Genomic DNA, 25,441 nt, shown 5'->3' on the forward strand with positions numbered 1-25,441 from the left:
GTTTAAGATGAGTTTATTCCCTAAGTGGCTTTACGTTCTGCAGATCCTGCCTCTTCGTTTGCTGGGGAAAGACATTTGTGCGCTAGACAGACTGCTTTTGTGGATTTTATGGGCGGAGAAAAAAGCTTGAGTTGCTTTGGCTCAATTGAACGCTCCTTGGTCAGGAGGCGGCATGGGCCTCCCCGATACGAGAGGATATAACTTGGCAGGTCTTCTACGACTGGCGAGAGATTGCTTATACGGGGGATCTCTTTTTATTGCACTTGACAGCTATAAGCTAGTGGCGCACAACCTCAATCTGCACTGTATTTTACAAGCTTCCTTTAGCCATCTTCCTCCTTTTCTTGTTTGTAGTTTGTTGCTTTCTCTTCTTAGGTGGGCATGGAGGACCTTGCTGAGAAGATGACAGCTGTCTTCTTGCACGCCTTTTTTACCCATAAAAATCCAAACATTTTTCTGTTTGGGATGAGCAGGGTATAATTCATCTTCAGCAGGTTAACAGGACGTGGCCTTTTATCATTCCCAGAGTTACAACCTCAGTTTGGGTTAAGGGCTGCTGACTTTTTCTCTTATATGCAGCTGCACCATTATATTCAGTCCTTATGTGTGAAGGATCTGACTTTAGATGTGGTAAATTAGATTTCTTCCATTGTGACCAACAGAAAGTCTCTATTTTGCAGTTGCATAAGGAATGGCAAGCTTTGGAGACCTGAATGGGTCTCTGCTCTTTTGAAAAGGTGGTGTTTCAGAAGGGGGATTTGTGGTATCCTGCAAATCTCTTCTTTCTTGCTTTGGAGGGGTGATAACAAGTATCTGAGAACAGTTACCTACAGGAAATGCACTTAAGTTTCTGCACAGAGCATTCTTCTCTCAAATCTTGCTCCCTGGACCTAGGTTACAAGTGTTCTTCAGGGAGGGGCTCTCTTGCTCATGCTTTCTGGCAAAGAATTCCTAATTATATTGACACTTTGATAGGGGCTTCTCATGTTTCCATTGGATCTTGCTAAGTATGTATAGAGGGATGATAAGAGGACTCGTCACGAAACGTTCTACATTGCTAGTCTGGAAGGAGTCCAACGCCTTAGTTTTGGCAATGGAGAAATGGCATAATAAGGGGCGATGGAATCTTTAGCAGCTCCTTCCTCTTTTCCTCTCAAGATGAAATCACTAAAAGTCTGGGATCCATACTTACACAGCCTTCTTGCAGAGTTAGGAGCTATGTCTTTAATACCTTATAGGATGTTGATTATTTGAGGTTATTTATTTATTTATGGGGGAGGGTGTTTTGTATGGGCTTGATGTACCAGAGTATGACATCAAGCTTATTTGGTGTGTTCGAGTTTGTTATGGGCATGGGTGCTTGTAAAGTTGAAAATCTTTATGCTGTTTATGTATTTTCTAATGGTGTTAATAAAAATATTTCACACAAAGGGCACCCATCTTATACCCCACTAATTCAAACGATTCATCATAGCTTCCATTTAATTTGGCATAAAGTTGCACCACGCATTTAAGATTTTTCACCAAGGTCCAAGTTAAAACTATCAGAAGCTGCCAATCAACTGCATGGGAGGCTTTTTCAGAATCAGTTTGAGAAGTATGTGCTATACATAACAGATTGTAGAAATTGTTTGATATTATCTGGAGCCTGTCTTCCTACAATAAATCCTACTTGATCAAAGTTAAATCCGCTCTGGCATAACTCCCATCAAGCACAAGGCTATTTTAGCCACAATTGCATTATTTGTTTGTTTATAGGACACTCCTTATGAATAACCAAGATAGCAGCCAGTCTCAGAAGTGGACAATATTAGAGACACAGGAATTAAACTGTTAAAGGTTTGACTGATCTACTCTTAACATAACTAGAAGTATTACAGGTGGTTAATGTATCAGCCTGTCCACTTAATCCCTCATTGCTGAAGAAACAGTGGGCAATTGGATCTAATCTAAATATTCAATAGCCCACCTAATATTGCACCTTGCTTACATATTCTAAAACTTGGACAACCTATTTCTAATATCCTCATCTCCTTTTTAATAGGACATTTTTGTTCGTCTAGCTCTTAATTTTAAAGCTTACAATTTGCTAAGCCTTCTCATCATTCTCAAGAACATTTGCCAAACATTTGAGCTTAAACTCCAAATCAACATATAAAAGATTCAAGTCCTCCCTTATTTTCCCAAGTTAACCTCCAGTTCTCCTAGAGCCAATTATTTTCTGTAGTTCCTCCAACTGTTTCATTTTCTTCTTCCTTACAGACCAATAAAACTTCCTTCTCAGCCCCAGCAGATACCTCCAGGAACATCTCCTGTCTCAATCATATTTAAGTACACTTCAGTGCCATTTGTAAATGGTTCTCTTTAAATGAATCTTTTAAGGGATGAAAAAAAATTAATCTCCAAAACGGTTCTCCCCCACTGGATACTAAAAGCCATTTATCTCGATCCACACAGGAGAATGATCTGTTATGTTTTCAATTAACACTAGTAACAGTTCATGGAAGTTTTTTGTTAGACACTGTTCCTTGTAAAGGCTTTGCCTATATATCCATTGTTGTAAGTTATCTGTAAACCGGCACGATGTGCAAACGGTTGCCGGTATATAAAATTAAATAAATAAATAAGATACGTCTGAGGGATGCGAGAAAGGGCGAAGTCTCGTACACAAAGCACTCTCCATGCATCAACGACATTGCCACAGCTTCTATGTCCTTTTAACCTTTCCATACTCCCAAGAGGAATTATCTACTGTGGGAGAAACAGCCCAATTAATATCCTGATGTACATTTGGACCACAAAGACTGGCGAGAGTTGTATTTCTATTATGAATCCTCCCTTTTAAGAACTCTCTCCCATCTCTATCCTTTATTTCTTGTACTATCAAATCAAAATGCTCGCCCCCCAGCATTTCTGTTCCTTTCCCTATTAGAAGCCCAATATACTGGAGGATAATTTTTATTTCTAAACAATCCCTCATCCCAGACTCTCATCCAGTTTTAACCTAGATGATTCCTTAAAAGAAAATGTCTTTTCATAGGCACACAAGCCAATAACTGTGCATCTCTAGACCCATAACTTGTGATTACATGCCGCCACTTCTTTGCTTAATATCTCTCCTCCTATCTAGCATTCCCAAACATCTCCATTTCCTGCAGGTCACTCCTGCGCTACCAATCCAATCCCGAATCCTCTCTCATACACAAAAGCATCACTAATGAAAACAGCCACTGGATCAACCCCCCTCTACTTCCTCGCACCTCCACCAGACCAACTTGCTCTGCCCTCCAAGGAACACCCCGCACCCCCTCTATCAAATCTACTAAACTTATCTCCACAATGAAAAGAGCCTTTTCCCTGGCTGGCCCCACCCTTTGGAATTCCATGCCCCCAGACTTACGCACCGAAACCTCTACACCCAAATTCAAAAAAAAGCTAAAAGCCTGGCTGTTCCTACAGGCCTACCCGTCCCACGCTAACCACCTTCCTGGTGACTCCCTGAGCTGCGTATAGTACTTTTTTCATTGAATAACCGTGTGCATTCTGCTTCTACTCCCCCCCGGGCCAACACTTCGTTAAACTGCTTATTTTACTCCATTCTCCCCCCTTCCGCTAGCACTCCTTTCTGAAACCTATTTTTGCTACCTTAATGCTTTGTAGAAAATCCTGTAAATTTCCTTTGCCTACCCAGCTCTCTAATCAGTTTATCGACTATATGCCATTGAACCTTGTAAATTGTTACTCCGTTTATTAGTTCCTTTTTACATAGTTATTGTTCCCTGTAAAGGCTCCGCCTATTAGTTGTTAGTTATCTGTAAACCGATACGATGTGCAAACGGTTGTCGGTATATAAAAAATTCTAAATAAATAAAAATATCATATGGCATAAGGAAGAATGTTAGCTGACCAGGTAAAAAACTTTGGCAAGCATGTGCAGAACCACGCTGTTATGGAAAAGTTTAGTATAAGGTGGATAAGTCACTAGAGGCTGGAGATCACCAACTTCAATGCCAAAGCAACTGCAACCAAAAATACCATCCAGGTCAGGAATCTTCAGCTCACAGGAGCCTTCATCAACTGGTTAAATGCCACTTTCAGGTGTCAAGACAAAGCAGAAGGCGTAAATAGGGTGTTTCAACAGAAGCAACTCCTGCATAAATCAAGCTAATTCTAAAGAGATGACATCAGAAAATCTCTTCAAACAGGATATCCTTAATGAATATGCATGAGAAAAATCTGAATGCAATGAGGTAGTGCTCACAAATCTCATGCATACAGCTTGTTGCAAGCTTCCAAGTTCTCTTCCCTGTTGATTGTAACTTTGACTCATTCCTACTTACTGTTTATCTTTCGTTTACTTGAATAGTTACCCCAGTTTTTTATTCTTGTTAATTGTAAACCGATCCGATATGGTTATTTACTATGAAGGTCGGTATATAAAACTGTTAAATAAATAAATAAATAAATATTCATTGTAGATATCCTGAAAACCAGACCAGTCTTTAGTTCTTGAGCACCGGAGCTGGCCACCCCTGTACTGTGCATTACCAATGGGGACAGTGTTTTCTATGTCAAAGCCTTGACCACATCCTCCAACAACATTCCACAGCTTGCTTATATTTCGCTTCCTCCTGACACTGCCCAGCACCTCAAATTGCATCACAGCACCAAAAAAAAAATCTGACTGCAATTACCTGGACACTTGCACTAACTCAGAGTCTGACAACTTTTTTTTTTTTTTTTAACACTTTAACCAGAGTAAGTAAATTAGTCAAAGGAGGGAGAAAAGATGGCTGGGAACAACAAAATCCCTACTTCTCTCTTTAGAACCTACAAAGAAAACCACCCATGAAAAAGGGGGAGAGTGGGAAATTTTACAGACCAAGCTAGAAAGAGTCCTACTGCAAGCCACTGGAGGTCCCTTGAAAGGCTCAACTCAAGCAGGGTAAGAGGTGCAGAGATCACCCTAGGAGCAGCACAAGCCACACCCGTCTTCACCAACCTAAAGAGTCCTACTGCAAGCCATTAGAGGTCCCCTGAAGCAGGGTCACCCTAGGAGCAGCACAAGCCATACCTGTCTTCACCAACCTAAACCAGGCTTCAAAAGCACTGGGTATGATTTTTTACCATGTGCTGAGGACAATACTGGTAGGCTGAGTGCAGCAGGGGATTTTATAAGGGTTTAAAAAGAAGAAAGGAAAATATAAAAAGAAATCTTTAACCCCACCAATCTCTCCTTCAAGAAAAGGAGATTTTAACAAGTGTCAATTCTGAGACCACCAGACTGGCTTGCTGACACCCATTTCCTTGAAGTAAGTGGTTTTGACTTGTAAGATTGGTAGGTTTAAAAATTTTATTATATTTTTCTTTTCCTTTTGGATGATCCTATAAGGATTAATATCAGCAAAACCTGTCGTCACCACCTGCTGGCTGGGGAATATAATCCATGCGTCTAGACTGCCCTAAACTGGATGAAGAGGAAAATCTTTTCTACAGTGCAAGACACTATACAATTGCTACCCTACTTATCAGTACTAAAAAATGTTTCTCCAAGTCTGTAAAAACTTTTTTTTTTTTTTTAATTTAAAACATAGCTCTACTAATGAAGCAAAGCAGTTTATTCTTCAGGTTCCCTGCACTGGCCACCAGCGCATTGTATGCCAACAAAAAACAATTTGAGCTGGGAAACGCATCAACTTACTTTGTCAACCCCCATTTTCTTAAAGCCAGCCTGTAGGATCTTGAAGTTCTGAATGTATTCGTGCTCCAGCTTGGCTTGAAACTTCACTTTCTTTAGCGCAATTGAGCCAGGGAACAGCATGTCCATAAACTGACAATAAGCACTACCTGCCAGAAAAGAGAGACACCCACTTTTATCTAAATATTCTTTTTCATACTGCACTGCCCAGCATGACCAGAAAAAGATATAAAACTTAAAATACAGGCAAAGAATGTATACAAAAAAACATTTAGAAATCTACTAAGCATGTTTCTCTTTCACACATGAATAATCCTTTTTTGTACATCAGGTCCTTAAGCCATACAGAGATGTAGTCCCTACATGAAGATGGTAATGCCCAACCTGATGTTTAATTTATTTGTTGTATACCACCTTGGCCAATCCTTAGGTCTCAGGAAGACAGTTGAAAAAAAAAAAAAACTTAAATTCAAAATTAACCTGATCCATAAATTAAAATAGAAAACAAAGGCAAAGAAGCCAGCAGTGACATCTGAAACAATGTAGTCAAAATCTTGCATATGCATTGGCTTGCAAAAGTATTCAACCCCCTAAAAAGTTAGATGTGTGGATTCCAAGTGACACAGATTACTCCAGACAGTGTTTATTACAAGTCAGTATGGTTCTGAAGGCAGTTAAGCTCACTTCTCTACAAACTTCCTTCCCATAGTCACCTTAGAATTTCTGTTGTCAGTTCTAATACAAGAGCAGTTCCTCCATTCTGAGTATGGGCTAGCGTCAGTCACAATTTTAGGCACCTAAAACTTCTACAATACCATGTATAGACTCTGTAGCACTTTTAAAAACTTAAAGCAGATCCTATTAGAAACTTTCTACAGGGTCACTCATTGTTCAGTTTCAGTCTTGTAGAAGTACTAGCTGTAATTTAGTTTATTGTATTTCTATACCGTCACATCAGACGTGCCTTCACAACGGTTTACAGGGTTTAAAACATATAACAAATACAATACATTTATAAAATAGTAATAACTGTTAAAAAGTATGAAATAAGTTAGTTATTAAAAGCAGTAAAAGTAAAGTAGGTCAATTAAAATATAAAATTAAAAACAAATAATCACAAAAACAGCAGATAAACCATAAAAGACTGAGCCCAATTAATTCAACAATGCTGGTATAGCTGGTGTTTCTTATTCGTATCTTACTACATATTTTAGTTTGTCAGGAGCACTAGCCTATTAGGGATTCAGGCTATACCCTCTTACCTGAACATAACTGTTCAATCTTTGTCAGGTTCAGTTGCAACGACTCATTGATCCAGGCCAGCATGTCATGTCGACTCAAGTTATCACTGGTTACAGAGGTGGAATATACATTAACAGCCATTTTCTAAAGAAAAGAATCAGAAAACATCTCTTTACCACAAGTGACACAGCAATGGATGCAATAAGCAAAAGGTTAATGCTACAAATCAGAAAAAATGGGATTTACATCAAAAGGTTTACTGCTCCAAACAGAGCAAAATCAGCAGGCCTGTGTGTTTTAATCAGCTGTTTATAGCAGTGCGACCAGATGTACACTTTCCTGTGGCAGCAGCAGCAGCAGCAGCTCATGATAGGGCCGGGGGTAGCTTTTCGGGAATGCAAGCTGTGCGGCTGCAGAAAGGCGGCCCCTCCTGCGCGGTACCGCAGCACTTTCTGCCTTTTCCTCTCCCCTCCCCTCTCCCGCTGGTAGGAAGACGGCAGTGCTTATCCTCTGCTGGGCTAAGCGGCATGGGGCCCTGCAGCCACATGGAAGGCACTCGCTAAACATGGCTCACGTGCCCTCGTGAAGGCAGCGATGGGACTCACTGCTGCGCTCCTACACACAGCAGCAGCAGCAGGAGGAGGAGAGGAGGAGAGGAGGCTCGTGGCACTGGAGATCAGGTCTCGGACCTGCTGGAAGCGCGTTTCACCAGAGCTCCGCACAGAGCAGAGACCCTGCGGCACAGGGCAGGATCCCTGGGGGGGGGGGGCATCAGCCGGGCACGGCGGCTGCGGAAGGACAAGAAGAGGACTGCGGCTGCTGGGCCCCCCTGAGCAGGCGGCCACCTCCGCATGCAGAGGGAACTGTACCCCCGGCACTGCTCAGCAGAAAATGGAGTCAGGCATGGAGAGGCCCCTCCCGGTACCGATAAACGGCGCAAGGCTGGGGCCTGGCCGCGGCCCCCGAGCACAGCCTGAGACGGAGGAGCACGTTCTGCAGGACAAGCCCACGAGAACCGGCGCCCGAGCCTCACCGCGTGCGCGCTCTCAGCGTCCGCTCCTCCGCCTCGTCAGCCCGTTACCGCCCTCGCCCGAGCCCTGCTTGTTCAAACCGGCCCCGCCCGTGCTGACGCAGCACGCCCGAAGCCTCCCCGGCGGCATCGCGTCACCTCCGCGCCACGTCATCGCGCACGCACGTCGTGGCGTGCGCGGCCGGAAGTCTGGCGTTCGGCGTGCTTCGTGACGTAGTGCGCGAGGAGCCTGGTGAGTGTCTGAGGCTCGGGGAGGGATCCTCCATGCACAGGGCCAGGCCGCGTTTACACGAAGGTAACCGGCAGGGATCTACAGGGCGAAGCGGATTAAATTCCCACACGGAACGCAAACCTCAAGCTCCTGGTGTCCACTCTATGCCCCCCCCCCAGAGCAGTGATGCCTTCCTCAGGACCTGCATAACCGCCCGTGCCCATTCATGGGGCGCGCGCCGGTTATGGGCTCCCGAGCTTTGCCTCCGCCTCGGAGTCTTTTCATTCTCTGTCTTATCCCCCCAGCCTCAGTGACATGGGGAGGCCGTGCTCTAAGCACTGGGTGAGAGTCGCACTAAATGCTGGGAACACCAGCGGTACAGGAGCTCTGGCAACTGTGTGTGGCAGCCAACGTAACTAACCCCGCCATAGCAACTTCTCCCTTCTGCTGAAGAAAGGAGCTGCTCCATTTTCTCGGGTTCATGTATTGTGCCCCCCCCCCCCTCCCCCCTTACACACTCTCTCTCTCTCGTTTTAAAAGTGGAAGAGAGACTGGTGAGCCTTTCAGTACTTCCCTCTCTCTCCTGTTAACCAGATGAGTCTGTCTTTGGTTCCTCCTCCGCAGAGATTGATATGCCATATGCCAGTTTTCTTAATGTAGATGTATCTTGAGCTTGAAAAGGTGGGGAAACACTGGAGTAGATAGAGGTAGCATTTGGAATCAAGGGAAGCCTTACACCCAAAAGGAAGGTCAGACTGCTGTATTACCAGATGGAGAACTGCGAAGAGGCAGTAATGTAAATAATCTAGAGATGGAGAAGATGAGTGAGGCGATCAAACATGCTGATAATGCAAAATTATTCAACGCTCTTAAATCATAAGAGGATGAGGTCCCATGATGCAGTGAGCTAGCAGGACATGCATCTGCTGAACTCTGGGTGCCATCCTCACTAAAATTTAAATTCAGGTGTTGTATAGCAACGATTGGAGTCACATACCCAAGAATGAGGAGTAGCCTAGTGGTTAGAACGTGGGCTATGAACCAGGAGACCAGGGTTTGAGTCCTGCTGTCACTCCTTGTGACCTTTATCCTCCATTGCCTCAGGTACAAACTTACAGGTCGATACAGTAAAGTGTGCTCCGTCGGAGCGCAATGTCAGCCTGCTCTGGACGCGTGTTTTCCCTTACCCCTTATTCAGTAAGGGGAGGAAAACACGCGGCCCACCCGCGGCACCTAATAGCGCCCTCAACATGCAAATGCATGTTGATGGCCCTATTAGGTATGTGCGCGGGATCCAGTAAGTAAAATGTGCAGCCAAGCCGCACATTTTACTCTAAGAAATTAGCGCCGACCCAAAGGTCGGCGCTAATTTCTTCCGGTGCCAGGAAAGTGCACAGAAAAGCAGTAAAAACTGCTTTTCTGTGCAACCTCCGACTTAATATCATAGCGATATTAAGTCGGAGGTCCCCAAAAGTAAAAAAAAAAAAAAAAATTTGAATTCGGCCCGCGGCTGTCGGGCCGAAAACCGGACGCTCAATTTTGCCGGCGTCCGGTTTCCGAGCCTGTGGCTGTCAGCGGGCTCGAGAACCGACGCCGGCAAAATTGAGCGTCGGCTGTCAAACCCGCTGACAGCCGCCGCTCCAGGCCAAAAGGAGGCGATAGGGACGCGCTAGTGTCCCTAGCGCCTCGTTTGCACCGCGTCGCCTAATTTGCATACTGGATAGCTCGCACCGGCAAAGGGCCGGTGCGTGCGCCGGGAGAGCGGGCGTTCGTCCGCTCTCCCGCGGTTTTACAGTATCGGACTGTTAGATTGTAAGCCCTCTGGGGGTACCTATAGCACCTGAATATAATCCACTTTGAAGTACTGAAAAAAAAAAGTGTGAAAAAGCAGACTTAAAAAAAAAATTAAATTTAAAAATTAAAAAAAATACCCATTGATTTGAAGAGTGAGACTCAGCAGACCTGGTTATAAGTGCCAACAATAGGAATGTCATCAAAATTGCAGAGAAAAGATAAAAGCCAAAATTGGTAGAAAAGAAAATGGCCACTGAAACAGTCCCAGTAGTGCTGTGAATACTGAATGAGGCAGTGGTCATGCACTCACTTCAGCAGTGGTGACTGCCTTAGAAAGTAAACTTAATATTAAACTTGATAAAATATACATACAGGTTACTGAAGAAAACATATTGTCTCTGTTCTGCACTGATAATTTAGAATTATTTACTTCTAAATAAAAAAGACTTTAATAAGAGGTTCCCTTAATGATTACTCTCTTTACCTTAGAATATTGTGTCACATGAGTTTAATACATCAGCGCTCCTTAGAGTTGATGCATCATTTTGAGCTCCGTTAATTATTTAATTATTTATTAGAGCAAAGCCACTCAATAACTCAGATATGTTCTTAAAGAATATGATTTTTATTTTACATGAGGAAAGCATTTAATTGATTAAGTCATGTTATAGATTCAGGAAAAATAAAAATGATTTCTTACCAGTGAGTTAAATCTGACATGCCATACTGTGGATAGCACAGCAGTCCTGAGCTGCTGGACTTCATGGTATATATACTCCTTTTTTTCCTCGATCATTCATAGGCTTCTGGCCCAAGAAGTTAATACTAAGTTTAACGTGACTTTTATTGAAAAAAAATATGAGACACCTGGCCTCACGTATTGTAATTTGGAAAAGTCTGTGCCAGAAGGTCAATATTTCCTTGGATTTCCATTCGGCATACCACCCCCAAACCAATGGACAAACATAATCAAATTCTTCAAGGCTGTTTACATGAACGAAAGCAGGACAATTGGGCACCATTGCTACCCTGGGCAGAGTTCTGCCATAGTAACCACATGAGTGAGGCAGCCGGATCATCAGCCTTCAGGATAGTTTATGGTAGATAATCCGCCTTCCATTGCCATTCCCATTGTCAGTACTGTCCTTGGAGAAGGACTGACAATAGTCAACAAGAAACTGGAGGGAAGCGGAATGGATGAAACTCCGTTTACGGAAGAGAATGTATGGGAAGAGCTAGGAAAACTGAAGGTGGACAAAGCCATGGGGCCTGATGAGGTTCATTCCAGGATACTGAGGGAGCTCAGAGATGTGCTGGCGGCTCTGCTGTGTGACCAGTTCAATAGCTCCCTCGAAATGGGAGTGGTGCCGAGTGATTGGAGAAGAGCGGTGGTGGTCCCGCTTCACAAGAGTGGGAGCAGAGAGGAGGCTGGAAACTACAGGCCGGTTAGCCTCTCCTCGGTGGTGGGAAAGATATTGGAGTCACTGCTGAGGGAAACAATTGTGAACTATCTACAAGCAGCAGAATTGATCGGCCAGAGGCAGCATGGTTTCACCAAAGTAAGGTCCTGTCAGACAAATCTGATCGACTTTTTTGATTGGGTGACTAAGGAATTGGATCAAGGAAGAGCGCTCTATGTCATCTAATTGGATTTTAGCAAAGCTTTTGATACGGTCCCGTACAGGAGGTTGGTGAATAAAATGAGAAGCTTAGGAGTGAGTGCCAAGGTGGTGGCCTGGATTGCAAACTGGTTGACGGACAGAAGACAATGTGTGATGGTAAATGGAACTTACTCTGAAGAGAGAGTGGTTTTAAGCGGTGTACCGCAAGGGTCTGTGTTGGGACCAGTCCTGTTCAATATCTTTGTGAGCGACATTGCGGACGGGATAGAAGGTAAAGTTTGTCTTTTTGCGGATGATACTAAGATCTGCATCAGAGTGGACTCGCCGGAAGGAGTGGAGAGAATGAGACGGGATTTAAGGAAGCTGGAAGAGTGGTCGAAGATACGGCAGCTGAGATTCAATGCCAAGAAGTGCAGAGACATGCATATGGGGAGTGGAAATCCGAATGAACTGTATTCAATGGGGGATGAAGGGCTGGTGTGCACGGAGCAGGAGAGAGACCTTGGGGTGATAGTGTCTAATGATATGAAGTCTGCGAAACAATGTGACAAGGTGATAGCTAAAGCCAGAAGAATGCTGGGCTGCATAGAGAGAGGAATATCGACTAAGAAAAGGGAAGTGATTATCCCCTTGTACAGGTCCTTGGTGAGGCCTCACCTGGAGAACTGTGTTCAGTTCTGGAGACCGTATCTCCCAAGGGACAGAGACAGGATGGAGGCGGTACAGAGAAGAGCGACCAAAAAGGTGGATGGTCTTCATCGAATGATTTATGAGGAGAGATTGAAGAATCTAAATATGTACACCCTGGAGGAAAGGAGGAGCAGAGGTGATATGATACAGATGTTCAGATACTTGAAAGGTTTTAATGATCTAAAGACAATGACAAACCTTTTCCATTGGAAAAAAAATCAGCAGAACCAGGGGTCACGATTTGAAACTCCAGGGAGGAAGACTCAGAACCAATGTCAGGAAGCATTTCTTCACGGAGAGGGTGGTGGATGCCTGGAACGCCCTTCCGGAGGAAGTGGTGAAGACCAAAACTGTGAAAGACTTAAAGAGGCGTGGGATAAATACTGTGGATCCATAAAGTCTAAAGGATGTGAATGAAGAGAAGAGGCATGGGGGTAGTTTGCGGGAATTACGGCTACTAACTGGAGATTAATACCGTTATTCAATAAACATACTCACTGTCAATGCAATTCCAGCATTGCTCTATGCTTCAACGGCAAGAGGAAATGTGGAACAAAAAAGTATTTGCATTCACAAAAAAACCAGGGAGTAGCTTGCTTGTTGCGGCAGGTACTACCCCAAACCAAATAAGTCTGATACTTCACCTTCAGTGCATATCCAGCATAGCTCTCTGCTTCAACGGCAGGTGGGAAAGAGGAAAAGAGGATTTTTATTCAGGCAACAACCAACAAGGAATGAATTACATAGTCTGGGTAAACAATTATGGGAGTAGCTTGCTTGTTACAGCGGTTTCTACCCTGAATCAATTAAGCCTGATACTTCACTGGGAATACATATCCAGCGCAACGCGCTGTTTCAATGGCAGGGGGAATGAAGAAAAGAGGGATTTATATTCAGACAACTAACAAGGACTGAATGGCACAGGCTGGGTAAACAAACAAGCGTGGGAGTAACTTGCTTATTGCAGCAGTTGCGACCCCTGACCAATTGAGTTGGATGCTTCGCTTGGATGCAGCTCCAGCGCTGCTCTCTACATCGATGGCAGGGATGGAGGGAAACTGGAACCAAGGGGTTGCTGATAGAGGCCAAGTGTAACAGATAAGTATGAGGAAAAAAAAGTGTGAAAGCTTGCTGGGCAGACTGGATGGGCCGTTTGGTCTTCTTCTGCCATCATTTCTATGTTTCTATGACGAACTATATGGGTCAGCAATTGGGAAATCTGGCAAAAAAATAAACTACTATCTGCAACTGCGTATAAATACGAGACAAGTGGACAAGAGATGTTGCCCCGCTCCCAGCTTTAAATCCGGAGACAGTTTGGTTAAGCACCCGTAATCTACAAATAAGAACATAAGAAATTGCCATACTGGGTCAGACCAAGGCTCCATCAAGCCCAGCATCCTGTTTCCAACAGTGGCCAATCCAGGCCATAAGAACCTGGCAAGTACCCAAAAACGAAGTCTATTCCATGTTACTGTTGCTACTAATAGCAGTGGCTATTTTCTAAGTCAACTTAATTAATAGCAGGTAATGGACTTCTCCTCCAAGAACTTATCCAATCCTTTTTTAAACCCAGCTACACTAACTGCACTAACCACATCCTCTGGCAACAAATTCCAGAGTTTAATTGTGCGTTGAGTGAAAAAGAACTTTCTCCGATTAGTTTTATAATAAGGGTTTCATCAATGAAGTTCGCATCCAGATACATTGGCCCATTCCCAGTAATTTGGCAGGTGGGTCCTGGCTTCTGCCAGTTCTGCCTCCAATAATTAAGATCCATAATCTTTTCCACACCTAAGATCTCACAAGATCTAAAAGCTTAGAAAGATTTGTGTCTTGGGCAGAAAAGATAGGGATCCTCAAAATGAATATATTGCCTCCGGGTGATTTGTTCTTTTTTTTTTTAATTTCATCGCTAATTTTTAATGGGGAAATTTCACGGTTTATCGGAAATGACAAGGTTCCAAGGGTAAAACGGGGAACTCTTTGGCATATCAAGTTAGGCAGTGGTATGATGCTCCCCAATTTATTGGGATATTACTGGACTTCCCGATTTGGCATGCTTGAAACACTGGTTAAGTACAGATGATGGCTTAATCTGGCTGTCCTTGGAGGCAGGAATGACTGAAGGAGTTGATTTGTCCTTACTTTTAACGATGCACCTCTCTGCAGCACAGGTCCCGAAAGTTCTTCATACTAATCACATTGTTGCACATACAGTTTGGACTTGGTGGGCACTGTATAAAGGACTTTGTATCCAATGTGGTTTTGTCGTTCCTTTATCTCTGATGAAAGATAATCTAGGTATCTCAATTTTCACATTTAATAGGGAAATGGAGGATTGGTGGAATGTTGTTAAGATTCCTGGGGTAATTGTAGGATGAGAAAGGGTTGGTTCTCCTTTAACACTCCAAAAAAAAAAAAGAATTTGGTCTCCAACCGGAGTCACAAGCTATGTATGATCGGATTAGAGAAGCTCATACTAAAATTGAAAATGTGGGTTGGAGGAGAAGAATGCCATCCAAAATGGAGATTGTACTCATGTTGGCAGAAAAGGGATGTAAAATTGTTTCCCTGTATGTACCCGGAGCAGTCCAGACAGTGGGTTGAGCCTCCTGTCCAGCAGAGGGAGACAGAGAAAAACTGAAAATGTATCCTATATCAGGACAATGCTCACCCTGTGTCCCTTCAGTATTTCTCTGTCTCCCAGCAGAGGCAGGTATTGAACCTGCGGTTCCCTAGCTTTCTCTGTTTTCCACACTGTGGTGATTTCTTTGTTTCTCCTTCTAATTGTTTCCATGATCAAGCAAGTATTGATTAATTTCTATATGTAAAAAAAAAAAAGAATTTGAAGGAAATCAAACTTCTTGTCTGTGAGACAGCTCTGTCTCTCAGCTCTTACAGGGTCCCGGGGGGATTTTCCCCTTGAGTACTCAGCCTGGGACCCCTCTTCCCTGTGACCACTTGCCTGGCTTAAAGAGGTGATACTGGTGGTCCAGTCACTCCCCCTTTTCGCGTCTGCCTCGGGTCTTTTAGCAGAGAAGCTCCCATTCCTCTGCTCGTTTCTTTGAAGAAGAAAAAAAAAGACCATCGGAGGCAGAGCTTACCCACGCTTTTCATTGCGGGCTCCAGCAAGGTAAGCAGCCAGGGAAGTGATTACTGGTGGTCCAGTCCCTCTCTTCACCCGTGTGTGTCTAAGCCAGGGGTCGGGAACCCATGGCTCGCGAGCCAGATATGGCTCTTTTGAGGGCTGCATCTGGCTCGCAGACAAGTGTCGCCATACTTCGCGCTTCCCCGCTGACCCAGCTGCTCCCCGGTCCTCCGCCGCCCGGGCTTAAAATGCTGTCAGCCCGGGCGGAACGCGGCAGGACAGCTGGAGTCAGCGGCACCGGCGTGCTCTCTTCTCTCCCCCCCCCCCCCCCCCCCCCCGTGGCCCGGAAGAGGAAGTGGAGAGCATCGGGTGCCTGCGCGGGAAGAAGAGACCACACTAGCGTGGTCTCTTCTTCCGCGCAGGCACCCGATGCTCACCACTTCCTTTTCCGGGCCGCGGGGGGGAGGAGAAGAGAGCACGCCGACTGGAGTCATCCGGGTGCCTGCGCGGGAGTCATCGGGTGTCAGCCGGGTGCCAGCGCTGGAGTCATCGGGTGCCTGCGCGGGTCTTCCCGCGCAGGCACCCGATGCTCTCCACTTCCTCTTTCCGGGCCGCGGGAAGAAGAGAGCACACCGGTGCTCTCTTCTTCCCGCGGCCCGGAAGAGGAAGTGGAGAGCATCGGGTGCCTGCGCGGGAAGACCCGCGCAGGCACGCTAGTGTCCGACGGGAAGAAGACTGCAGCGCGGCTCGGAGGAAAATGAAAATCTTCAACCGCGGCCGATGGGACTCCGCCTTCGCCTCCGCGAGGGCTGAAAATGAAGGAGGTTAGCGTTGGGAGGTGGCTGCTGCTGCCGCGAGTTCCCGGGGGGGGGGGGGGAAGGGGGAGAGAGAGAGTGAATGAATGAGCGAGCAAGCATGTGTGTTTGAGATCCTGTGTGTGTGAGTGAGAGATTGCATGTATGTGAATGATTGAGAGCCTGTATATGTGAAAGAGAGTATGTCTGTGATTGAGATCCTGCCTGTGAGAGAGAGAGCATGAATGTAAGTTTACCATTGGGAACCTGTTTGTGTAAGTTTGTGATTGAAAATCTGTTTGTGTGAAAGAGTATGTGTGTATGATTGAGATCCTTTGTGTGTGAGAGAGATCATGTGTATGTATGATTGAGAACCTGTGTGTATAAGTAAGAGAGAGATCATGTGTGTCTGTGTGTGATTTGAGAGCTGATTTAGGTGATGGAGCATGTGAGTATGTGATTGAGAGCCTGTGTGTAAATGAGAGAAAGAGAGAGCATGAATGTAAGTTTACCATTGGGAACCTGTATGTGTAAGTTTGTAATTGAAAACCTGTTTGTTTGAAAGAGTATGTGTGTATGATTGAGATCCTTTGTGTGTGAGAGAGATCATGTGTATGTATGATTAAGAGCCTGTGTGTATAAGTAAGAGAGAGATCATGTGTGTCTGTGTGATTGAGAGCTGGTTTAGGTGATGGAGCATGTGAGTATGTGATTGAGAGCCTGTGTTTAAATGAGAGAGAGAGACCATGTGTGTCTGTGTGATTGAGAGCTGATTTAGGTGAGGGAGCATGTGAGTATGTGATTGAGAGCCTGTGTTTAAATGAGAGAGAGAGACCATGTGTGTATGTGTGTGATTGAGAGCTGATTTAGGTGAGGGAGCATGTGAGTATGTGATTGAGAGCCTGTGTGTAAATGAGAGAAAGAGAGGACATGTTTGTAAGCATGTGAATGAGAGTCTGTGTGTGAGAGAAAAAGACAGCATGTATTTATGTGATTGAAAGCCTGTGTGTGTGTGTAAGCGTGAAAAGATAGACAGCATGTGTGTAAATGTGTAATTAAGAGCCTATATAAGTGAGAGAGAAAAAACATTTGTATATGTGAGTGACTGAGAGCATGTGTGTATAGGTGTGTCATTGAGAGCCAGTGTGAGAGAGAGCGCTGGTATGTGACAGAGAGGAGAAAGTTCCAAGCAAACCACCCCACCTCCTGCTAATTCAGAACAATCTCAGGACACCTGGATATCAAACGTTCCCAGGTATGCAGAGCAAAAAAATTTTTGTATCCTTATTATTTTTCATTACTGGATCTTTGTGTCTGCTATTTTGAAATATTTTGTTGGTATCTGGAAATGTTTTATATGAGTTTTTTAATTATTGGATATTCCACTCATCAGCTGTTTCGAAATATGTTCTTTTTGTTAGTACAGTTTTACTGCTGATGATTTTATATTTCTTGATTTGTTTTATAAGGATGGGTGATGTTTCTTTTTTCCTTTGTTACACTGCATACAGAGACTCTGGCTTGTTGCAGTTTCCAATTCAGTTTTTGTCTGCATGCTTCTTGTTATGCGTTTTGGTCTCTTTATTCTATGTTAGGTGAGGGACAGCCCGTGATTCAGGTGAGGTTTTCTGCTGGCGTGTAGTTTCTGTGTAGGACTCTATAGCAGCCTGACTTGGTCCGTTTTCCTAATAGGAGATGTATTGGTGTCTTAAGGCCTGGTGTAATATTTTCAGAGACTTATTGTACTTTAAAAGTGTGATCTTACATAAAATGCACACATTTACTTGTATTTAGTTTTAAACATATTGTATGGCTCTCATGGAATTACATTTTAAAATATGTGGCGTTTATGGCTCTCTCAGCCAAAAAGGTTCCTGACCCCTGGTCTAAGCACTGTGTGTAAAAACAAAAAACTTTTCTTTAGTCAGCTGCAATCCAGGATCCCTGCCCACCTGAATCGCCGCGTTTTTGGCCGATTTCGTGTTTTGTGAGCCGTTTTTCCCCCCCACCATGCCGCGGCCAACCTGGTGTATAGCATGTGAGGAATCGGCCGCACGTTTTCTAGGACTGGGATTTGCTCGAAGTGCCTTCCAGAGGGGGGTGGGCAGCTCTTTTTCAGGGTCTGCAGCAACAGCCAAGCCTCGTGGGGCTCAAACATGTCAGGCTCGTCAGGAGCTCAGAGCTGATCCTTTCTCCCTCAGTGCAGGGACGCAGCCATCTTAAGCACATGTGCTGCAGCTCAGGCAAGGGCTGTAGGGAAGGGGGAGCTTCCTCCAACATTGTATCCAAGTCCAAGTCCCTGCAACTCCTGATGAGAATGCAGCTCAGGATCAGGTTTTTTTTTTTACAGGAGGACCCTGCTTTTCCAGATCAGGATGTTGATTCTGATTCCTTTTCTTTAGATTTTGTACTCCTTATGCATAAAGCCTTTTTGGCTTCCAGGTCTCTGCAAGGTGGTGCCTTGCCAGTCAGACCTACACAGGGACTGCACTCCAAGGTAGCCAAGTGTGCCGATGTTCCCGCGTCTCTAAGGGTCGCGAAGTTAAAAGGCGCAGTGGTTTCAGGAGGGCCTGCTGCTCCGGACGTGCTGGGCAGTGTGGCTGCAGGTGCAGGAGCCTCTCCTCCCCCTCCCGTGGGGGGGGGGGGGGAGCATGTATGAGGAGCAAGGGAAACAGGCTTCTTTGGAGGGTGATGACCCTCAGGTGGTATGTCTGTTCCAGAGGGAGGAGTTGGCACCCCTCATTCCTGCAGTCCTGGCGGAGCTCGGGGTTCAATCTCCACAGTCTGTAGCAGTCTCATGCAGCGGGCAAGCCTCAGGTGGGTTCAGCAATTACTCAGCACCCAGGACCTCCCGTCTGCAGAGGCAGAAAGGCTGGAAGGCGCGATTGCGTATGGGGCTGATGCTCTCTATGATCTCAGGGTGCAAGCCAGAGCTATGGTCTCAGTGGTGTCAGCCAGGCGATTGGGCTGCTGACTCCTCTTCTAAATCGCAGTTGGGCACTCTAACCTTCAAGGGTAAGTTACTTTTTGGTGAAGACCTGGACCAGCTTATAAAATCCTTGGGTGACAAGGTTCATAAGCTACCAGAGGACTGCCCCAAGCAGTCCAGATCCTTTTTTTTTCCGTCGTGCTCTCGTTTCCGGGGGCAGCGCAGATACAACAAGCCGCATAGAGCTTTTGGAGGACCTGTGCGTGATAGCTGTCAACCGGGTCTTGTCTGTTCTCACCCCCCTCGGGTGGATAGTCAATTTCTCAAAGAGCAACCTCAAGCCCTCTCAGGTCCTCGAATTCTTAGGAGCATGCTTCGACACTCATGTGGGCAAAGTTCTGTTACCCGAGGCCCGTGCACTCAAGCTCATGGGTCTAGTCCAACATCTGTTATCTCTCACGGTCGCCACGGCCTGGGATTATCTCCAGGTTCTGGGCACTATGGCTTCAACTATAGATTTGGTTCCCTGGGCCTTTGCACATATGCGTCCTTTACAGAAAGCTTTGCTATCCCGCTGGAAGCTGGTCTCGGAGGAGTTTCAGATACCCTTACCACTTTCCGATGTTACCTTTGACAGCATGCAGTGGTGGCTCTCTCTCACCCACCTGTTGAAGGGGATGCCCTTGCAGACATCTCAGTAGATTGTTGTGACAACAGATGCCAGCCTTTCTGGCTGGGGAGCGGTGTGTCAGAATCAATCTACCCAGGGACGATGGGCCCCAATCCAGTCTCTGTGGCACATCAATCGTCTGGAGATCCGAGCGATCCATCTGGCTCTCAAGACTTTTCTGCCCTTGATCCATTGCAAAGCTGTGCGAGTCCTCTCCAACAATTCCACCATAGTAGCTTACATCAATCACCAGGGGGCCACCAGGAGTCATCCGGTTACCCTAGAAGCCAGCAAGCTGCTAGTCTGGGTGGAGCACCATCTGGAACAGCTAGCGGCCTCCCACATTGCAAGGAAGGAGAACACTCAAGCTGACTTCCTGAGTCGTCAACATCTAGACCCCGGAGAGTGGGAGTGGTCCGGAGAGGCAATGGATTTGATCTGCACAAGTGGGGGGTCCCTCACTTAGACCTGATGACTACTCTGAGCAATGCAAAGGCCCCCAGATTCTTCAGCCGCAGAAGGGAGCACTGCTCAGGAGTGGATGCACTGGTCCTACCCTGGCCTCATGATGTCCTCCTTTACGTGTTCCCACCTTGGCCTCTGGTGGGAAAGGTACTCAGAAGAATAGAACTCTACAGGGGGCCGGTCGTTCTTGTGGCGCCAGAGTAGCCTCGGAGACCGTGGTTCGCGGATCTGGTGAACTTTGCTACGGACGGTCCTCTCCGCCTTGGCCATCTGCCAAACCTGCTTTGACAGGGTCCAGTATTTTTCGATCAGACGGATCGCTTTTGTCTAGCGGCCTGGCTTTTGAGCGGCGGAGACTAAGGAAGAAGGGTTATAAGGGGAGGTTATCTCCACTCTGTTTCGGGCCCGTAAGACTTCTACCTCTGTGGCTTATATTCGGGTATGGAGAGTGTTTGAGACTATGTGCGCTGAGTCCGGAGTTCCGGCGTGTAAGGCTTCGGAGTCCCAGGTTCTTTCCTTCCTGCAGAATGGTCTCTCCAAAGGTTTGTCTTTCAATTCCTTGCGGGTACAGGTTTCGGCGCTCTGCTCCCTCCTTGGGCAGGTCGATGGTTATGCGTTGGCGACCCATCCGGATGTCATTCGGTCCTCAGGGGGGCTAAGCACTTGAACCCGCCTGTCCGGGCTACTTGTCCGTCGTGGAGCCTTAACTTGGTTCTCCACGTTCTTTGCAAGGTGCCCTTCGAACCCCTTCGGCGAGCCACACTTAAGGATCTGACCCTTAAGACTGTCTTTCTGGTCTCTATTTCCTCAGCCAGGAGAGTGTCCGAGCTCCAAGCCCTGTCTTGTAGGGAGCCTTTCCTTCGCTTTTCTGATTCAGGTGTTTCCCTCTAAACAGTCCCATCCTCCCTGCCAAAGGTTGTGTCCTCCTTTCATGTAAATCAGTCAGTGGAGCTCCCTGCTTTTTCTCCAGAGGACATTGCGAACATGCCTGGTGCGGATCTACGGCGCCTTGATGTGAAGAGGGTCCTACTGCAATATTTGCAGGTGACGAATGATTTTTGAGTCTCTGATCATCTTTGTCTTATGGAGCGGGCCGAGAAAGGGGAATAAGGCTTCTAAAGCTATCGCTCGCTGGCTAAAAGAGGCGATTGTGTCGGCGTATGTTTGTCGGGGCCGGTCTGTTCCGGAGGGCTTAAAAGCTCACTCTTTATGTTCTCAGGCTACCTCTTGGGCGGAGAGTCGGTCAGTCTCGCCACAAGAAATCTGCAGAGCAGCTACTTTGAAATCCATACCTTTGCGTGTCATTATCGTCTCGATGTTCAGGCTCTAGTCTTTGGCTCCTTCAGAAGGCAGGTGCTTCGAGCGGGACTGTCTCGGTCCCATCCTGTTTAGGGAAGCTTTGGTACATCCCACTGTCTGGACTGATCCGGGTACGTACAGGGAAAGGAAATTTGATTCTTACCTGCTAACGTTTCGTTCCTTAGTAGCACGGATCAGTCCAGACTCCCATCCTGACTACATCTACATTGCTACGTCCACTCGGAGTTTTCCTTTCACAGGTTCTTTTTAGGATTCTCTACTTCCTATTTGAGCTTTAAGACACTGGAAGTTCAGCCGAATTGTAAGGCCCAGAGGTATCTGCTATTTATATATTGATAGCTGTGTAAGAGCATTTTTCATACATGTTTGAATTTCTTGTTTCATTTTGATAGTTACAGTTGTTTACTTGATCTTATCCTGGTTCTCTATGCTATTTTGGCTGCTTTGATATCGATTATACTGAAGGGACGCAGGGTGAGCACTGTCCTGATATAGGATACCTTTTCACTTTTTCTCTGTCTCCCTCTGCTGGACAGGAGGCTCAACCCACTGTCTAGACTGATCCGTGGTACTACAGGAATGAAAATTAGCAGGTAGGAACCAATTTTCCTATCTGTCCTCTATAAAACTATTATACAGATGTGCAAGGAGAAGGAACCTCTCAGACTTCTGATTGACTAATGGAATGCAGACGTGGGGACTAATTTACAAGATGGATTGGAAATGAATATGGTGGGTGGAGCACAGTTTCAATTTTGTAATTGGGTGGAGTTGATATATAAAGTGTTACAAAGGACATAGAGATGCCCACTATTTTATGCTAGGTTCTCTTCTGTCTCCTCAAACTATCTTGGCAGGGTTCTGGAAAGGAAGGCTCCTCACTTTCATATGTGATGGACATGTCCCCTTATTCAAAGGTTTGGGGGCAAGGTTGAGAATAAAATGGGAGATATTTAGGTCTGAAGTTGAGCTTAATGCAAGTTTTATGTCTTGGTTTTTGGGACAACTGTGCTTTGAAGATGTATCAAGGTAATTTGGCTGGACAACTCCTCTTAGCAGCTAAGAGCCTCATTTACTAAGTTTCCTCCCATCTGTGTCTATGGGGAAATGCTTAGTAAAATGACCCCCCTAAGTTTGTAATTGCTACCTACTGGAAGTCTACGCCATTAATAGTGCACTGGTTGATCAGGTGCATGATCTTGCACTAATAAGGCCCCATTATATAATAAAATATGGGGATGTTATTGGCAATATAGAGATGTGTAGATTAGTTGCAATGTAATGTGATGTCATACTCTTCCTATAACTGTCATGTGCTTTTGCAGACTTCGGTGTTAATATGCCATGGATGTATATCTAGATATGTGTTTTGTGCTTACTTGAAATTTTAGTTATGTATTTCCTAATGCCGGTTACCAGTAAATAAAAAGTTCCAAATGAAAATAAGAGCAGTAAGAGATTAAACACAGGCGAATCAAATTTTCCAAGAATTTATTTTGATCTGTAGTGTAATAGGCATTAATAAACCTTTCTTTTTGTTTGCATTGTGTTTTTACAGCTGAGAAAGGAGATTGATGCAGTAATAAATATTGACGTGGGCAGTCTTATTGTGGGACACCTAATTCTTGAATGGTGGCTATTCAAACTATTCAGTGATTGTTCCAAAGGTGGATATAATGCTGTAACACCCAACTGGTACATCTTCCCAGGATCATGCCTCAGGATCCAGAGATTGTGTTGCACTTCCTGCAAGAGGTGGAAGAGCGTGCCGAGGAGATCCTGACTGATAAACAGCAGGTAATCAAATTAAAATCTCATAAATACGTACTGTATGGCATCCTATTCAGGAAAAACATTGTGTCTTGCTCCTTAACAGGCCGATACAGTAACCGGCATTTGGACACGCTAGCTTTACCCCTTATTCAGTAAGGGGTAATAGCACATCGAAAACACGCGTCCAACCCCCCCGAGACCAATAGCGCCCGCAACATGCAAATGCAATGTTGATGGCCCTATTAGGTATTACCACGCGATTCAGTAAGTAAAATGTGCAGCCAAGCCGCACATTTTACTTTAAGAAATTAGCGCCTACCCAAAGGTAGGCGCTAATTTCTGCCGGTGCCGGGGAAGTGCACCCTCCGACTTAATATCATGGCGATATTAAGTCGGAGGTCCCAAAAGTTAAAAAAAGTAAAAAATAAAAAAAAAATGTAAAAGCCCGCGGCGCGCAGGTTGAAAACCGGACGCTCAATTTTGCCGGCGTCCGGTTTCCGAACCCATGGCTGTCAGCGGGTTTGAGAACCGACGCCGCTCCTGTCCAAAAAGAGTGTCCCTAGCGCCTCTTTTTACCGCGGGCCCTAATTTAAATATTTTGGTTTACTGAATCGCGCGCACAGGACACTTTACTGTAAGTTGGGCAAAGATGAGTTTTTACAGACATAACCTGGAGCCCTGAGAGTCAGTCTCCTCAACTATCAGGCTGGTGCAGAAATGCGTGTATTCTCTCCAGAGGAGAAGGCATTGCAAGAAAGACTAGAAACATAAATCAGATTCCTCTAAAGGGAGCCCCACCCGCCACCTTCTCTGACCAAGTTTTCTTTAGTGATCATGGTAGGGCAAGGTGATGGTTTAGAGGAAGTGTTCCCTGTACGTACCCGGATCAGTCCAGACTGCTGGGTTTTGCCTCCCTTCCAGCAGATGGAGACAGTTTTTGAACAACACTGCCCTATACCCTGAGGTACCACCTACAGTCCCTCACTATTTCTCTGTCTCCAACAGATGGTGGAGGTGCAAAATCCCACAGTCTGTGACAGATAAGTAAAAAAAAAAAGATATTACAAAAGAAAAAAAGAGAAAATAGATTTAAAAAAAAGAGTTTAGGAAGTTTCCTGAGCCTCCCCGGGAGTTGGCAGGTCCTGGTGGGACCATCTCCCCTGGTATTTGAGGCTGTGTTGAGCTGAGGGTCGAGGATCTTGCTTGCCCTGCTGACAGCGACCGGGGTGATGCCAGGAAGCCTGGTTCACTCACCCTGCAGGGGATAGGACCTGCTGTGGCCTTTGGACTCAGGTTTGCCAAAAAAAAGAAAAATTTGTATGAAATCAGATGAGCTGCCTGCAAGTAGGCTGACTGTCCGGGACTGATTCTCCGTTCCCTCTGATGCCATCGCTGTCTTTCTGCTGCTGATAGCCTACGGGTTCCCCGGTGGAGCTCCAGCCGGCGTGGCGTGGCGACAAGTGATGGTCTTTGCTCCGGGTACGGCAGCTTTCTCCAGCCATTTTGTCTGTTTTTCAGACAGAATTCTCCTCCTCCCTTATCCCCGCAGCAAGGTGCCTCGGGGTGGGCAGTTTGCCTGAGGATTTGATGCTTTCGGCGGAGGAGGGCCCTGGGGGAGAGGAGGTTTGGACTCTTCGTTTTCCTCCGATTTTGTTTTGCTACTTCACAAGGCTTTTAAAGCCAGGAAGGCAGCTCGTAGGCAGACTGTTAGGTTCTCTCCTCTACCAAGGAGGGGGTCCTGGCCCCCAAGAGATCTAGGCTTCCGGAGGGCGAGGTGGTCGCGAAGGCCAAGTGCTCCCTGAGGACCACACTGTCTTGACCTGCAGGGGACTCGTCCTCTGAGGCTTCGGAGCCGGATGACCCGAGGGGTAAAGCACCACAGGGGGCAGACCCTGTTCTGGGCAACCAGGACCACGGTCCACAGTTGGCGGGGTCACCGATGGTTGAAGAAGATGACCCTAAGGAGGTCCGCTTCTTCCGTAAGGATGAGCTGAGTCCACTTATTCCCGCAGTTCTGGAGGAATTGGGCATTGAGGCCCTTCTGGAGGACTCTCGAATGGGAGTCGTTGATCCGGTCATGTTGGGTCTCCGTGGTCTGACCTGGTCCTTCGC

The 25,441-nt window shown here is 45.9% G+C and overlaps 2 protein-coding genes across 3 annotated transcripts in view; one reads left to right on the forward strand and one right to left on the reverse strand.

Moving 5' to 3' along the window:
* Window positions 1–8,106, reverse strand: part of MAPRE1 (microtubule associated protein RP/EB family member 1) — a 98,039-nt gene extending 89,933 nt beyond the window's left edge. The window contains 3 exon segments of the mRNA XM_029611025.1: window positions 5,702–5,847; window positions 6,961–7,084; window positions 7,974–8,106. Of these exon segments, the coding sequence (XP_029466885.1) occupies window positions 5,702–5,847; window positions 6,961–7,081 (267 nt within the window). The 5' untranslated portion in view covers window positions 7,082–7,084; window positions 7,974–8,106.
* The window catches only part of PDRG1 (p53 and DNA damage regulated 1), a 54,697-nt gene continuing 37,325 nt past the window's right edge, over window positions 8,070–25,441 (forward strand). The window contains exons 1-2 of one of the 2 annotated variants that reach the window (XM_029611027.1): window positions 8,070–8,202; window positions 23,115–23,353. In XM_029611027.1, the coding sequence (XP_029466887.1) occupies window positions 23,270–23,353 (84 nt within the window). In that variant the 5' untranslated portion in view covers window positions 8,070–8,202; window positions 23,115–23,269. Of the gene's footprint in view, window positions 8,266–23,114; window positions 23,354–25,441 lie in introns of both variants that reach the window. The other variant, XM_029611026.1, reaches the window with a different exon arrangement.

Source organism: Rhinatrema bivittatum, chromosome 8 (genome assembly GCF_901001135.1).
Source record: "Rhinatrema bivittatum chromosome 8, aRhiBiv1.1, whole genome shotgun sequence".
Classification (NCBI taxonomy): Eukaryota; Metazoa; Chordata; class Amphibia; order Gymnophiona; family Rhinatrematidae; genus Rhinatrema; species Rhinatrema bivittatum.